General features: G+C 47.3%; 1 protein-coding gene across 1 annotated transcript in view; it reads right to left on the bottom strand.

Annotated features, from left to right (window-relative positions):
* MAP2K6 (mitogen-activated protein kinase kinase 6) overlaps positions 1-15,250 on the bottom strand; it is a 54,303-nt gene extending 39,053 nt beyond the window's left edge. Inside the window, exon 1 of the mRNA XM_054083427.1 lies at positions 15,076-15,250. Coding sequence (XP_053939402.1) covers positions 15,076-15,091 — 16 coding nt within the window. The 5' untranslated portion in view covers positions 15,092-15,250. The remainder of the gene's footprint in view (positions 1-15,075) is intronic.
* Positions 15,251-15,466: the final 216 nt, after the last annotated feature.

Below are 15,466 nucleotides of genomic sequence, written 5' to 3'. Positions count from 1 at the left end.
TGTGCGTGTGTCCCCTCTCTGCCTAGTGTGCAGGTGTGCTGCAATAATAAGACCAAAACAACTTCGTTGCTTTTGGCTCTGACTCATCCACCAAAGCAAAGGACTTCACCGATGAGGCTGGTGGCAGCTGCTGAAGAAGGATGCTGCCCACATTGCACTGGGAGGCACAAGGGAGCACAGGCTCATACCACCACCCCGTTCCCCTTGGCACCTGAGAGTATTAGCCCAAACCCATGGACGTGGTTCAAGCTAAGGATAGGAGAGCAGCACCGATCCTCACCAGGCTTGTGAAACATCTGTGACAACTTCTAGCTGCAAAGAGACCCTTGCCTCTGCCGAGGCTGGGGCTGTGCACTGATGCTCCAGACGTGCTGGATCCTTCAGATGGCTGTGGAGGCATGTGCATAAAGCCACAAAATGTAAAATTCCATGGTTTGCCTATGCACACCCCCATCTCCAACAGTATGACGGAAATCCTATGGGGCTTAAAGCCACCTTCTCACCTTTCTTTGCTTAAGTTTTTTTGCACACATCAACTTAATTTCATGGGAGCACCCAAGCCTTCCTCATCACACAGATACAAACCACTTCCATTCCTCTTGCCATCTCAAACGTCCCCAAATCCTGCAAATCACTTACACCTGCCTGATGTGAGGCTGCGAGAGCCAAAGAAAGGTAATGCCTCAGAGAAATCTTATCTGGATCCAAGCAGTGCCAAAAAGGACTTTGTTTTCTGCTCTTCACCATCACGGTCACATCCCTCAAGGGGCCTCCAGCATTCAGGCAGCTGCATCCTCCCATTGCTCTGGGAAAGATGCAGTGGTGGCAGAGACTCCATGGAGTAACAGAGGCCACCAGGAGCCTCGTGGTCTCTGCCCTCGCCCCTGTTATCACAAGACATCACAGCAGTACACCATGGAACATATCACAGAGTACGCATCAACAAAAATCAGAGTAGACCACAAATCAAGCCTGTGTTCACTCTGCAAGGGCTGCTGGCTTCGCTGCCTTCCCATCCCAGAGCCTGTTTTCTTTGCCACTTATCGCAAATTAGGAAATCCACAGCAACTGCAGGCCAGGGAAGCTGTTTGTCAAGAGCCTCCAGCCCTAGTGGGTATTTTTTATGAGGGACTTTCGGTTTAGTTGCTGCTTTGTTTTCAAACCCTCGTCTGTCTGCTTGCAGTGGGAGTTTGCTGGAATCAAAACTGGAGAAAAGCTCTTGGAATTCACCCGGGGAACAAAAGGGCTTTTGTGCAGGAGGATTTGGAGGACGCTGCTGCTTTCATTGCCGCTACCTTCATTTCTATTTTCTCCCTGCCAAAAAGCACCTGCCAGCAGCATCGGAGGAGGTGGGCTCTGCCAGGGTGCGGGGGGATGCGCGGGCAGGACAGACCTCCCGCGCCCGCAGGCAGCGGATGCAGAGTGCTGCAGGCAGCAGGGTGAAGTGCTTCCCAAATGTTGATGCACCATGGCATGCATGACTTACATGAGCCCTTCAGCCAAGCTTTGTGCTCCCTGCCCTGGCTCTTCTCCTTGCACAGAGGGCAGGATGAGCTCTGCTCCTCAGCGCAGTGGCAGCACCTTAAGAAGCCTCCCAAGGGATGGGCAGGCTTCTGCTTACACAGAAGGCAGCCCCATGGGTGAAGGGCTAAAGCTTCCACAGCCAATGTGAGAACAGAGATGCTTGCAGCTTCACTCATAAGCTGGGCATCGTGTCCACTGGCTTTTCACACTTCCCCTTTTCCACCGAGATTTCACCTCAAAATGCCACAGGGAGTGACCGCATGCAGCTACAGGGCTCTGACCAACTTCCCATGCGAACATCTAGCAGGCAGCAGCAAGTCTCCTATAATCAAAATAAAAGTAAGCACTCTGTCTGCCTCAGCCACAGTGGGAGCAGGATTTGCCTTAAATCCTACAAACACTTCTACACCTCCCAAACCTGCTGCTCCCTGGAAAATTTTGACACAATAAAGATGCATCCACCTGCTTTCCCTACTGCTCTGCGGAGCCTTAAAACCCAGCTGTCTTAGGGCAATAAGATCCTTCCCCCCATGAGACACCTCGCAGATGCCGTTTTGCTCGAGGTCTCCCTCCAGTTTCAATTTTGCTTTTCAGGTTTTTTAAATGCCCTCGCTGCAGGTGGGATTTTCTCCCAGTGGGTCCTGCAAGATGTTTTCAAGAGGCATCACTGGTGGAGTGAGGGCCCTGCAGCTAAGCTTAATTTCCCCTAAAAAAACCAAAACCAGATAGGTTTCTGCATCTGTCCCAGCTGCTCAGACATCAAGGGGTGATGCATCCATGCACCTGGCAGAGCGAATGAGGGATGGCCACCCCAGCACCATGATTTCCAAGCCAGGGCCTCTTGGAGCTGTCAGATGTGCTGCCAGCCCAAGGAAATGCAAATTTCTTTGGAAAATGAAGATTACATTTGCACCCGCTTGCTGATTTCTGCTGTGCTGCAGACTCAAAATCCGAATTCAGGTCTGCGGCTCCAGCTAGGAAGGTACTTATATCTTGATGGTGCTTACACTGAAGCGTGTGCTTGCCAGGAGCATGTGCTCCCATTAAGGCTGTGTTAAGTACCAGGCTGAGCAGGAACACATACCTAAAGGCTCTGCCAGACTGTTGCCTTTGCAATAGCTGCAGTACGTCTGTCCTCTGGATACCCAGCTGCAGGCTTCAGCCCTTTTTTCAGCCACAGCCACCAAAAGGGACTGGCAGAAGTCCCTCTGCAAACGGTGGTGCCAGGTTACAGGTCGCTCGTCATTACTCCCTCGTGCCCGAGATGCTGTCCCACAGCATCCTCTGGCAAAGCTACACAGCCAAGCGCTGTTCAGCCAAAAAGGAATCAGGAAGCTTAAACATGGGGAAATGCAGGCTTTTGCTTAATCAGAAGTGTGATGGGCTAGGAAGGACTGCCCTGGGGAGCTCAGCAAGCTGGCCCTTTGGGGTGTCACTGTCCCCAGGACAGCATGCATAGTTAGTTGTCCTTCAGCTCTGAACCGCTGCTCCCCATGTGCTAATGTAGCCCCGTTTCTCTGCAGATTCCTTTGCTCATTGCGCATCACACCTTGTCTGTGGGATACCTGTTTTCATGCCATCACCTCCACAGCAGGACAGAATAAAATCTAATCAGTATCTCAAATTACTGGGTGCTCCAGGCAGCCACAACAGTCCCATTTTACCAAGAACAGATTAAATTTGTTCAGCATATTGTAAATGTTGGTCATTTAGACGATGGCGCTATCAGCCATCTTCTATTGCTGATGCGCTGCATGTAAAACTTGGGTTTATCATTTTCTGCTCACAAGGAAAGCCACCTCAGGACAAAATGGGCAATTTAGGTTTCATACAGAGAAAACTGCCCATTGATTTGGTCATTCTGCGAGTTACAGGGCGTTGATAACTTTTATAGCCAAATGAGAATAGGTACAGAATCACAGAAACATAGAATAGTTTACGCTGGAAGAGACTTTAAAGATCATTTGGTTCCACCCCCATGCCATGGACAGGGACACTTCCCACTGGATCCGGTTGCTCAAAGCCCCATCCAACCTGGCATGGAACACATTTCTTCCTAAAATCTAATCTAAAACTCCCTCTTTCAGCTTAAAAGCATTCCCCCTCATCCCTGTGCTCCCTGATAAAAAAAACCCTCCCCACCTTTCTTGTGGGCCCCCTTTGAGTACTGGAAGCTCCTCTAAGGTGTCCCCAGAGCCTTGCCTTCTCTTCTCTTCTCTTCTCTTCTCTTCTCTTCTCTTCTCTTCTCTTCTCTTCTCTTCTCTTCTCTTCTCTTCTCTGAACAACCCCAACCTCTCAGTCTGTCCTCATAGGGCAGGTGCTGCAGCTCTCGGATCACCTTCGTGCCCCTTCTTTGGACTCGCTCTAACCATGGAGTCTTCTAGCAAGTGTCCTCATCCTCTGCTGGAGGTCCCTGACGAACGGGAGGGCTACATTAATTCACATGGTCTAGCACCCGCTGAGCTCCTCGGGGAAAATAGCACCTCTGGGTTGAAAAGATTTTAATAAACAGCACCAAAGTCACATAAGACACCTCTAGACAGATTTACTTCTCTTCAGTTCTCAAGCTGTACTGTTCTGTTTGGCAGCTGGCAACTGTTTGTTTCAACTAAAAGTGTTGAATTGAAGATAATTTTAGGACCGCTTTCCTCTTCTGTGGTGCAAGTAACGCTCAGAAGAATTCCAAATCAACACCTAATTTTCTTCCCAGCGATATGCAGCTCACGCTCCATCCTTCACTCAGAGCTCAAGCCAAACAGAGAAGCTGATTAGAAATCTGGTGGCAATCTTGCCTGGAGGTTTTCCTGAGTTAGCACAACGCTGCTGCACCTGCAGCACTGGCACGGAAAGAGAGGATCCGCATCCTCACTTAACGTTTTGTCCCAGGGAATTTTTGTAAAGGCTCATCCAAATACTGTGATTAAGTTTTCAACGCGGTCAAGGCTTTGACCAGCACGCCTTTGTGCTACTTTGTCTGACAACTCTCTTTTGCTATTCTTTTTCTGCCTTAAGAGTTTATTTGCTTATTTTTGTACCAAAATTAATAAAGATGGTATTTGGTAGTTCCGGACAGTTCAGATGGGAGGAATTAACTCCTGCTCCCTCTGCTGGCAATACCTCCCAGTAAACGTGTGGGTCCTACTTTAAAAACACGCAGGAACCCTACCTACAGTGAGAAGCCAAGGGCAACCACAGGAAGACCAAAACCACAGTCCCGTCTAAGTCCTGGCACCCACCTAGGTCTCCAGCACTGCAGCTGTGGGCGCTACCCCAACACCAGAGCAGGACAGGAGGCTCCAGGAGAACAACCGCACATGGTTTGCACCATCAGCAATAACAGCAGCTGCCCCACCAGCAGCAGAGACAGCCAAGACCCACAGCTGCTCCACCACCACTACAGCAGCAGCAAGTCTGTCCCACTGTGAACACAAACTCTGGGTCCTGCAACCACTTCAGCATTGTTACGTGTCAGAAGTCTCAGAAGCCCAAAGCCACGTGCATGAATGTCTGCAGGATGCAGTGCAGCTCTCAGGGCTTCCAGAGAAGCTCTTTCAAGTTCAAACGGGTTTTAGACAGAGGTTAGAAAGCATGAACTTCCAGCTCTCCTTCCAGACACCTACTAAGAATATACACTAGCCTGCATGTCATATAATAAAGCAAAGCAAGCAGTATGTGAAGAACAAAAAGCTCTTCCCTAGTTTTTATCATGCAATTTTATTTCAGTTTGGAAAACATGTTGAAGAAACGCATTACGGCATAGTACCCTGGCAGCAGACAGCAAGCCTTCTCTTCCTTCCCCAATAAAGTGTCCCTGACACAACTGGGCAGATTTTTTTCTAGCTACATATGCCCACATGGATCAAATCCCATCAAGTTACATCTCTCCATCTAGCCTTCTAAATCAGGAGCTGTAAATACAAAACTCCTTTTATGAGCCTCCATAGAACCCCCCCTGCGAGGTTCAGAACTGTAGTTTCAGTTATATGCATACACGCTTGCAAATAGGGCGCTGCTTTCTAAGTTGCAGGAACAGATAAGCAGAACTGGGAAAAATGAAAACAAGAGAAAGCAGGGTAGCATAAATCATCTGCACAGATCCATAATGTCCATCCTACTTAGCAACCAGGACAAAATACATCCCCAGCCTTGTAAATTCTTACATGTGTGCTCAACTCCAAGCACATTCAGTCCCACTCCTACAAAAGGACTCCTGTGCTCCAAGTTTAGCACGTGCACAAATAGTTTAAAGATCAGGGCATGAAAAAAAATCCTATTTAGCTTCGCTTTTAAGGGGGAAGACAAAAATTGTTCAGAGCCCGCTTGTCCAAATGAGGGCCCTGCTTGACTACAGCTGCTCTGAATCTGCTCTGATTTAGTCTCCCATATTCTCCTTGCCTTTCAGCTGCAGCAATGCCTGTTTAAAGGAAGCACCTTCACAGGAGGTGCAGGATGGGACCTGAATGAGTATGCTAGATGGTAAAGTAACTGCTTGTTGGTGCTGGAAGTGCTGGCATTGTTCTGAGGTTTGTGCAGGAAGAGTGAGAGGAGGAATGCTCTCCTATTGCAGGAAGCTGTTCCAGCCTCTTATCAGACATAAAGCTTCTGATTTCTTGCGGGGGAAGTACCAAATGTTTTTGAGGGGAAGAAAAAAAAAAATCACATGTTTAGCTATAAAGGAAGCTGCCTAATGACATGAATGAAACTGAAGTCATGCTATGAGAAAGCTTACTGTGCTGCCTAGCTCAGGTGGCTACGAGCAAGGGCACATTCCCGTACTGTCACCCTGGAGAAGTGCAAGCCCAGGGGTTCTTCTCTCTGCCAAAAAGGTGCCTGCTGTGAATTCAGTCGTTATTGTCTCCAGAAAGCAACTTACTACTAATCGTCTTTGAATGCAGTGTCTGTGTCACCCTCTCCAGCTGCCAGGGACTATTTTGGGCTCTCCTTCCAGTTGAGATGCTGCTCTGTCGGAGGGCTGTTTTGTGATGTCCTTTCATGCACTGCACTGCACCGATGTGGTCTTTTAGTTAATTTGTAAAACTGATTCCTTGGCAAGAGCTCAAGTTCTCCGCAGAGATGTTCCAAGTTTTATTAGGAATGAGCAAATTACTGGTGTCCTTGCGAAAGGTAAAGAAGTCAGAGTCTGTTAATTGACTTTATTTTTTTCTAGAGGGCATCTCCCAAAGGACAACTCCATGCCACATAGAACGGCTCTCTGGCTGCCTAAGTACCTGTATATATAATGGCTGTCGTGAATTATTGCATCGATATTTGAGTAAACTTCAGTTTTAAGACTGTTTGCTATTTTATCAGACTCTAGGCTTTATTTGAGCCAAGCACTCCTTGTCTCAAGCCTGGTCTCTCCTGGTAGGTTAGCAGGAGATTATGGTGTCCATCTCTTATAGTTAAAAAGCAGAAAACACTTTGTTGTTAAAAAACAACAGTAGCTAGAGCATTGCCTTTCTGCTTTAATAGGCTACTCTGTCAACCCTCTGCCTGTTAAATGAGGGAAAAATCTGTAGGCATGCAGTGAAGGTCAATCTTGTGGTTTCTGAAAACATTTAATTAGTACAGTTAAGCACTGAGGTCTGCTTGGGAGTGAACTTCTGCATTAGCCATCAGCATCTTTCTATTCAGAAAAGCAAACCAGAATTTCGCCAGGACTGCAGGTTAAGTCTACATCTCGGTGTCCAAAACTTCCGCGGTGGTCAGGCTTGGGATGGAAACTATCGCAGCTTCCCTGTCTTGTTGCTAACTCCGAAACTAGTGTGGGTAGAAGTCAAGGTCACATCTCTGTCTGCACATCACTAAGCAGAGTCCCAGCTGCCCAGATCCCATGTGCACCAGCTGAGGTGACCCACTGCACTTTCAGGGACTCATCTGCGCTGCCAAGAGCCCTGTGCTGTGGTTTAGGCTCCTGCTGAGGCATTTTTGCTAAGTGCTGAGGCTCAGTGCTTAAACAAATCTACTTAAGATGTAGCTTTGCCCAAAGGGGTTTTGGCATTTCGACAAGTGTGTGAAGTCCCTGTCTTTTCCTTCATGATGCATCTAACTGGAAGAAGGGGGACAGCTGTTCTCAGGTCCTACAGGTGTTTCACTCTTGGAGTGAAACCACAATGTCATATATCTGTGCTTTGATCCCTAGGCATTAACAGGCATAAATGCTATGATCACAGGCTGACAGTTCCTTTTTAAGAGGCCACAGCATCAGCTATTTGAAAGAAAAAAAAATCAGTTCCAGTCCTTTCAAAGCCAAGTTTGAGTTTTATTTCTTCATACTTTTGCAGCATTGGAGACCCTAATTGTAGGCAATGAAAGCAGCCTTAGGAAAAAAAGGGCTGTGTTGAAATGTGAGCTGGGAAGTGTGCCTCTAAATGGGTGCCAGTTGCCAGCACTGGAGAACAAGGAGCTGGTGCCAAGGGCACTGCACAAACCCTCCATGCAGAGCTGGTGCCAAAAGGACCTTCTCATCTCATGTGCCCTGTTAAGTGAACGCTTTGCCTCCTACGTGCACGTACTTGTGTAAGCATGCAACTCTAGCGGGCTCCTACTGGGGCTCCCGTGTATGAGGTGGGAGATGCTGGGAGCTGATGAGAGCAGACAGCATGAAACAAGTCCAGGAAAAGACACCCAGTGATCAGTACTGGGTTTCTCCTTTAAAGCTTTTCTACCTTTTTAATGCCGGTACTGGTTTTGTCTTTGCCAGATGGCGAGTTCCATTATTTTAGAGCTGTCAGAACAACAAAAGACTATTTTGAGTCATTTTCTAGATCTCACCTTGAACTATTGGAGAAGCAATAAACATTAATATGGAGTGAAGCTGTACTTTCTATAACATAACTTGTTGCTCGAGTGTTAAATAAGCCCTGCTGTAAAAAGCACAAAGGAGGAACTTCAGGATCAGCCCCCACTGCAGGATGAAAACAAGCACAAAACCATGTTGCCTGCGCCTTCCAGAGACAGGGAGATGATGCTCTGAGGCCATTTGGCACTGATAAGCATTGTTTCATTGAGTGCAATTACATATTTTTGTTTAGAAAAAGATTCTCCTTCAAAAGCAGCTACTAAGTTGATGCTGATTCAGCCTTCATTAAAGGCCTCTTACTGCAGACACAGTGAAGTGTTGACTCCTGTACTTATTTTCTATTGCTGCCTTATCTTTGGCATCTCATCTGCAACTTCTGCTGGGTTGTTTTTTTCTCCCACTGGTTTCAGCAGCATGCAGTAAAAGTGGATGCTGCTTGGGCTTCAATTCTTCTAATGATTTTTGATCTGCTTGAGTGCAGGCTAGGAAAATCTAGCCTCGATTATAAAATTGCAAGCTAAGTAGGCTAACAAAACAGCAACAGCAAGAAACTGGATCAGCTTTGCTCGATGAAGTTTCCCTGATCAAACTGGCTGGGGGGGTGGGGTGAGGGGGGGGGAAGAAAAGCTTTCTCTCGCTGCAATCTTTCTTACAAATATGAAATTCTTGGCTGCAGAGGCTGCTCCCTCCGGCTGTTTGCACAACGCGCCTTGGGCTTCACTGCACTCAGCTTTTTGCAGCAGCCTAACAAGCCATGGCCATCGCTCCTACAGCAACTGTGGCGGGGGAAGCAGCCCGAGCAGCTCCTACCCCAAAGCCCTCGCTCTCCTGACGCAGTCGGATGCTGCTCTGACCATGCCAATACAAATTCAGGCTCTTACTTGACTATAGGTGCAAATCCAGAGCAATGTTCAACCAAAGTTTTGCCAGCACCAGCAAAACCACAACTGCCTTCTTGGAGCTCCCATAAAGGACGTTCAACATCTGTTCACAACATCTCCAAAGCAAAGATGACTCAGAAGTGCTTTAGCACCCCAGAGACTTCCATGGTGGGATGAACCCTCTGAAACATCAACTGGGTGTTTGGAATTTGTAGCCTGAGAAGAAGGATAGCGTTCCTTTTGGCTTTGAGAAAAAACAAAGCCCTACAAGCAAGAGAGTCAGGCTTCCCTTCTCCGAACCGCTTTTTACTGCGCCAGGATTACCGAGATGAAGATGCTTTTCCAGTCACATTTGTCAACATGCAGAATATTGGATTTGGAAGACAAAAGCAAAAAAAAAAACAAAACCCACAAACCTTTTGCATAATGAGTAGATATGGAAATTGCACTGAATGGCCTTCACCACTCCACCACCACAGAGCATAATATCTTAGGTGGCACAGCTCCAGGGTCCCAGATCTGCTTTCCTGCTAACATTACTCCAGCTGATAACGCTAATCTCTTAAAACTATTCCCAGACAGGCCCTAAGGAAGGCAGCTAAGTAACTCTACAGGTAATGAAACTTTTTTTTTTTTTTAATTATAGCTCTGCCCAGGTCTAAAATTAAAAGAACAGTCCTGCAACTTATCCGGCCACCGGAGACTGACTCAACGTTTTATATAATGCTGCTGCTGGTGGCCACGCTGCCAACTTGTAGAATGCACCCATTGCTCCCAAAATGTGAGTGAGTGCAGGAAGGGCCACCTGCGTGCTCTGGTTTCTATCCCTTCCCTTATCCAGAATGACTCGTCCCACCCATCAACATTTAGAAGCCGGGATCTGCCGAGCGCACACTGCCCACGGGTGATTTAGCTCCCCGTGAGATGGGAGCAGAGACGCAGAGCTTTGCCTTTGGAACTGGAATGGGAGGAGATCCGCGGGCAGGATGAGCATTAGAAATGCAAGTTCATGGGGTGAAAGCAGGGAGGCCCATGGGGAAGGGCTGGGAATCATCACCATGCCCCACCATCAAGGTAACAGACACTACGGTCCTCTAAGCATCTTCATCAAGGGGAGCTGTATCCCCACTCCTGTGCTATCAAATATCCCATGCGACTTTTCTTTTTCCAACTTAAAAAGGGAAATGGAGCTTGTTTCAGATGTGGTGGTTTTAAATCCTATCCTGAAAGGCTTCTACAGGTGTTATTATGACTCTTTTTAGCAAAAGCAAATGGACAAGCGACATCAAATGTATTATTTGGAGAAAAAAAAAAGCAATTTTTTAGTCATCCCGTGTATTTGCAAGCACTGTACACAGAATTTGCAAATCTGCACGGTGACTTTGAAGGTAATTGTGTTCCATTAATGCCAATACTCTTGGAGAAACATGTCTCATCTCTAAATTACTCCTGCGGTTAATTAATTGAGTATCATTTGCTTCACCTTAGCAGCTTGTGCATGTGTCATGGGAGGGAATTCACCCCAAAGGAAGCTCCATTTTTCGGGGTGACTAGAGTAACAAGCGAGCAACGCTTACTGCAGCAGTGAGAAACCTAAATTTTTTTTCAGCTGGAAGGAGCAAACAGCTCTTTGCTCCTTTCCCCTGCAACTTATCGCTTTTATTGCTATAATTACTTCTGTAGTTTGCGCTTTTAAATGCCTGTATCTTCCTGTCCTGCTGTGTAGGGACATGGGGACAGGACACCCTGCAGATGCACTCAGGTTTTTGCACCCCCAGAGCTGCAGCAGAAGCAACGCAGCCCTGCATGGAAATGCCCCTCAGTGCAACGAAGAGGGAGCAGTGAGAAAACCACAGCGACTGGAGGGGCTCGACCGTGTGTCTTCCTCTTGCTCAGCTGTGATTTGGTTTATGTCAGACATCATTTCTACCTTCATACTTTCTATCCTAACTCGCTGGTTTTCTTTTCTCCCCATGCTGGTTAATTCCTGCAGCGTTGCATTGCATTGCATGAAACTTTTAAACCTCCTTATAAACGTTTGACCCCTCTTAACCCAAAGCAGGTGCACAGGCACCTCCAGCTCAAACATACGATAGCACAGCAGTCAGCACATGCAATGGGGTGGAATAGCAATCCAGTGCGGCATCACAGAATGATTCGAGCCAGAAAGGACCTTCCAACCCCCCTGCCATGCGCAGGCACACCTTCCACTGGATCAAATTGCTCAAAGCCTCATCCAACCTGTGAACACATTTGGGGATGGGGCATAGCCTTAAAAAAAGAGAAAAAAAGAAGTAAAATCAAAACTAAATCAACGACTGGCGCTGGAATTGGCTGTGTTTGCTGCTAGGTTAGGCTTTGCTAGGCTTGCACCTCGCCGACCGTGCTCTGGCAAAGCCCGTCCTTGCCAAGTGCCTATGCCATGGGAGTGCGTTAATGGCAAGAAGCTGAGGTGGTGCTGACGAAGCAAACTGCACATTGCACAACCAACAGGAGCCTTGCGCTGCTTACAGGTTAATTTTATACCAGCAAAAACCTGCCACCTACCTAGGGTGGTTTTCTTTTTTTTTCTTTAAAAAAAAAAAATCTACAATTTACGTTTTACATCTGTTCCATGGAGACTTTTAGCTGGAAAAGAGAATTTTACACAACATATTGTATTTTGAATAGGTGCAGGGCCTTTGGTCAAAGTCCACAGGGTACACATTCAGCCAGCATCACATGGAACATGGCTCATCATCTCAGTATCCCTTTCGGGGATAAAAACACACAAAAAAATTGTTTTTTTAAAAAAAACCTCAATGTTTAAGAATTAGGAACGAGATCAATGGGCAGCAGTATTTAGCAGTTAAATGTACCTCACTTCAATGCACTATTTATGAATTAGCGCTCTAATGGGAACTGCTCCCCCTTCCCTTTTCTTACTTCAATGGAGAAATTTGCATCTTTGCAGGTTGCTTCTCTGATGTGGGCTTTCTAAGTGAATAATTCTCCCATTACAATGAATCTGGAAGACTCTTGAATGTATCTGCTGTCACCAGAGTTCAGATTTATAGCCTCAAACTGTGTTTAGCTAGTAATTAAAATAGATTCGTGCATTTTTTTTTTCCCTCTTCCACAGTAATATCCTATTAGTCACAACAGCCAAATGTGCCACATTTGGGCAACAACTCAACTTCCTCTGAACCACCACCAATATCAAGTTCCAATTGTCCAGAGAAGACTCTCCTCTGAAGGTGAGAAGGGGGCTGCTTGGGGAAATGGTGTTTTCTATGGATTATTCCATCCAACTGAAAAAAAAACCTTTTGCAGCTTAAAAGAGAGAATGAAGGTCGAAATGAGCAGGGGGTGAAATGCAGCCGTTCCCACCCAGAGGTGTCTTTCTGGCTTGATGTGCATTTTGTTGACCGCAGCGTCTTGGGAAGCCCCTTGGCACAGGTACCGTGGCCGAGTACCACAAGCACCACGCTGACAGCATCTGCTGGTTTCTACTACGGAAAAGGCCAGAAAGAAACTGTTGATTTCTAAATTCCAGGGTGAGTTTTATCTTCCACAACACGTGCTGCAGTTGTGCAGAAAGCGCATCACCTCTGCTTCTTCACACGACACAGGCAGGGGCTGAGGAGCAGTTCTGCCCTCTTCGCTAGGTGAGATTCCTTGCAGGGAATAAGCCTTAGCAAAGAACAACCCTCCCGATTACTTTCTCCCTGACAAGCAGCATTAAAAAAAAAAAGTTAATCTCTGGCAAATTCTCAGCACAACTTTGGAAATGATTCAAAGGAGGGAGCGGGTTCCACAGCTCAGCAGCTGGCTGAAGCTCTGGGCAGTATTTTAGAAAGCTGAGGAGGAACCTCCTGTGCAACACATGAAAGCTGATCCTGAAATGCAGATTATGCCTCCCTTAATTCATCCTGAAGAACCATACCTCTGGTGCAAACCCTGGAGCTGAAACCCCTTCCTGAACAAAACCTCAGCCTGAACAGCTGAACTTGGAAAAGTTATCTGTGCGAGGAATTCAAACTTAAAGACACTCGTATTGCAGAGGGCGAGATGGACAGAAAACGGATTCAAGAATGATGCCATTCATTGAGATCATGTTTTGTGGGTTGGCTACTCGTTCTTTCCCATTTTCCTGGTACTGAGGACAGACAAGACCTGGGGAGGGTGGGCTGCAGGGCCACCAGCACAGCTCCCTGCCCATCACCAGCTCCGCATTGCCAACCTTTCCCAGCCCCAAACTTTCCGGGGACCCCCAGGAAGCGATTGATCCCTTCCAAGGGTCTCGCCAGGACCATCCTGCCAGTGGCAGTGTACTGTGGGTATCGCTTGGTTCAATTCTGCATTATCAAACTTCCTTGGCTCTTTCTATTGGAAACTTTTACAATTCTCTGCTTGGCTGGAAAAGATGACTGCAGCAAACCCAAATTAGGAATAAATTATACAACAACTTTACATTTTTCTTACAAAGGAAAACTGTGTGGCAAGAGCTGTGAAAGCACCTCCTTCCTATGTCCTCCCAGCAAGGTTCACGGTGGAAGGCCATGGACTTCACAGATTTCTCTTGAAGGTAAAAAAAAACCCAACAAACAACAACCAAAAAAAAACCCAGTTCCAGTTTGGGAACTGTAAGGCATTGTCTCCCCTCCCCAAACATCCCAATCCATGCAAGGGCTGCAAAATGCAAGGAGATGCAGCTGGAAAAATCCAAGCCAAACATTTAAAAGCAGCCCCCAAAGCTGCATCTGTGCGGGCAGGCGCTGACATCTGTGCATCTATTTGCACAATGAATGGCCAGAGAGCAACTCCTCCTTCAACATCTCCGCCTTTGGTCTTGCAGGGACTGTTGCATTCCCACAGCATTTTTGCAATAGTCAATTCTCCACCTCCTCCCACCACCACCACCACCACCACCACTCCTCTCCTTGGCAGGACAGAAGGCAGAACCACTCCGGAATAAGCAGCAAGTTGGAAAAAAAAAAAGCAAAGATCAAACCTTGCCCAAACCTGACACAACAAATCCCTGCTGTCCCCTACCCAAAGGACGCCCCTCCCGCTCCATCCCGAGCTCCTCAGTGCTAAATAAAGCTTCCCTTCTGCATACTCTGTGCGATCCGCTCTTCCAAACCCCACTGCTGCCTCCGACCAAAAGTTACCGAATATTAAAGGAGAAGGCAGAGGGTGGAGGGGCGGGAGGGGGGTGGGGGGGGAAGAATCGGTGGAAAATGATCTCAGTCCTGGCACAAGAACAATACTTTCCCATGGAAACATAGGTATATATTTAATTCCTGCTAACTCCACTCGAGTTTCACCTTTCATCTCCTCCACGGGCTTCTTTTAAAAGTTTCATTTCATTCTGCGCTGGAAACGAGCTGCAATTCGCATGCACCGTGCTCCCATTTTTTTTTTGCATGCATGCATGCATGCAGACAGGAGCAAATGCATCTCCTTTCCAACACCCCCTTTTTTTTTTAATCCGTCCTGACTGTGCAAAAGGCATTAAAAAAATTGCAAAAAAAAAAAAAACCAAACTAAAAAAAACAAAGAGCTCGGTAATCCCGGCAGCAAAATCTCAGTAAAATCGCTGCAGAGCTGCAGGGCCAGCAGGATATATGTGTGTGTGTGTGTGTGTGAGTGAGTGTGGCTGCACACAGGCACCCTCCAAACAGGAAATGCAACTGAGAAGCCACGGAAAGCCTCAAACTTCACCAATGCCGCTGCATCCCGAAAATAAATAAATAAACCAATCAATAAAATAAATAATAAATTAGAGAGAGATATGCATGCATGCATGCATACATGCATGCACTCCCAAAAATGCACGCACGCCTTTTTTGCATATTTGCCACCGAAGAGAAGCAGGAGCCTTACCTCTCGACTGAGACATTTTCCCCTTTGCTTTGATGGGGGAGGGGAAAGCACAAAAGACTTTGCCTTTGCCTCTCCTCTGGAGCTTAGTTTTGCAACCAAGATGCAAACTGCAAGCGCTCAATCTTCATGCAACTGGAGTTTTTCCTGACTTGCTGCAGCAGCTCTCCTTGCAGCTGGGGACGGGGGGGGGGGGGGGGGCGGGGGGGGGGGCCGGGGGAGCCGTGCAATTGCACACTTTGCAGGGCAGCTTGCAGAGCAAAGGGGGGGATTCCTTCCCCCCCCCCCCTCCTCCGCCAACCCCCGTGGTTGCAATGGTAGGGAAGGCTCTGCTGCACCTACATGATGGGCCAGGGCTGGCAGCTCACAGCTCCAAACTTGGAGCTGGGGGGGG

The sequence above is a fragment of the Cuculus canorus genome, chromosome 18 (assembly GCF_017976375.1).
Source record: "Cuculus canorus isolate bCucCan1 chromosome 18, bCucCan1.pri, whole genome shotgun sequence".
NCBI classification, from domain to species: Eukaryota; Metazoa; Chordata; class Aves; order Cuculiformes; family Cuculidae; genus Cuculus; species Cuculus canorus.
This window is presented reverse-complemented; position numbering and strand designations above follow the sequence as displayed.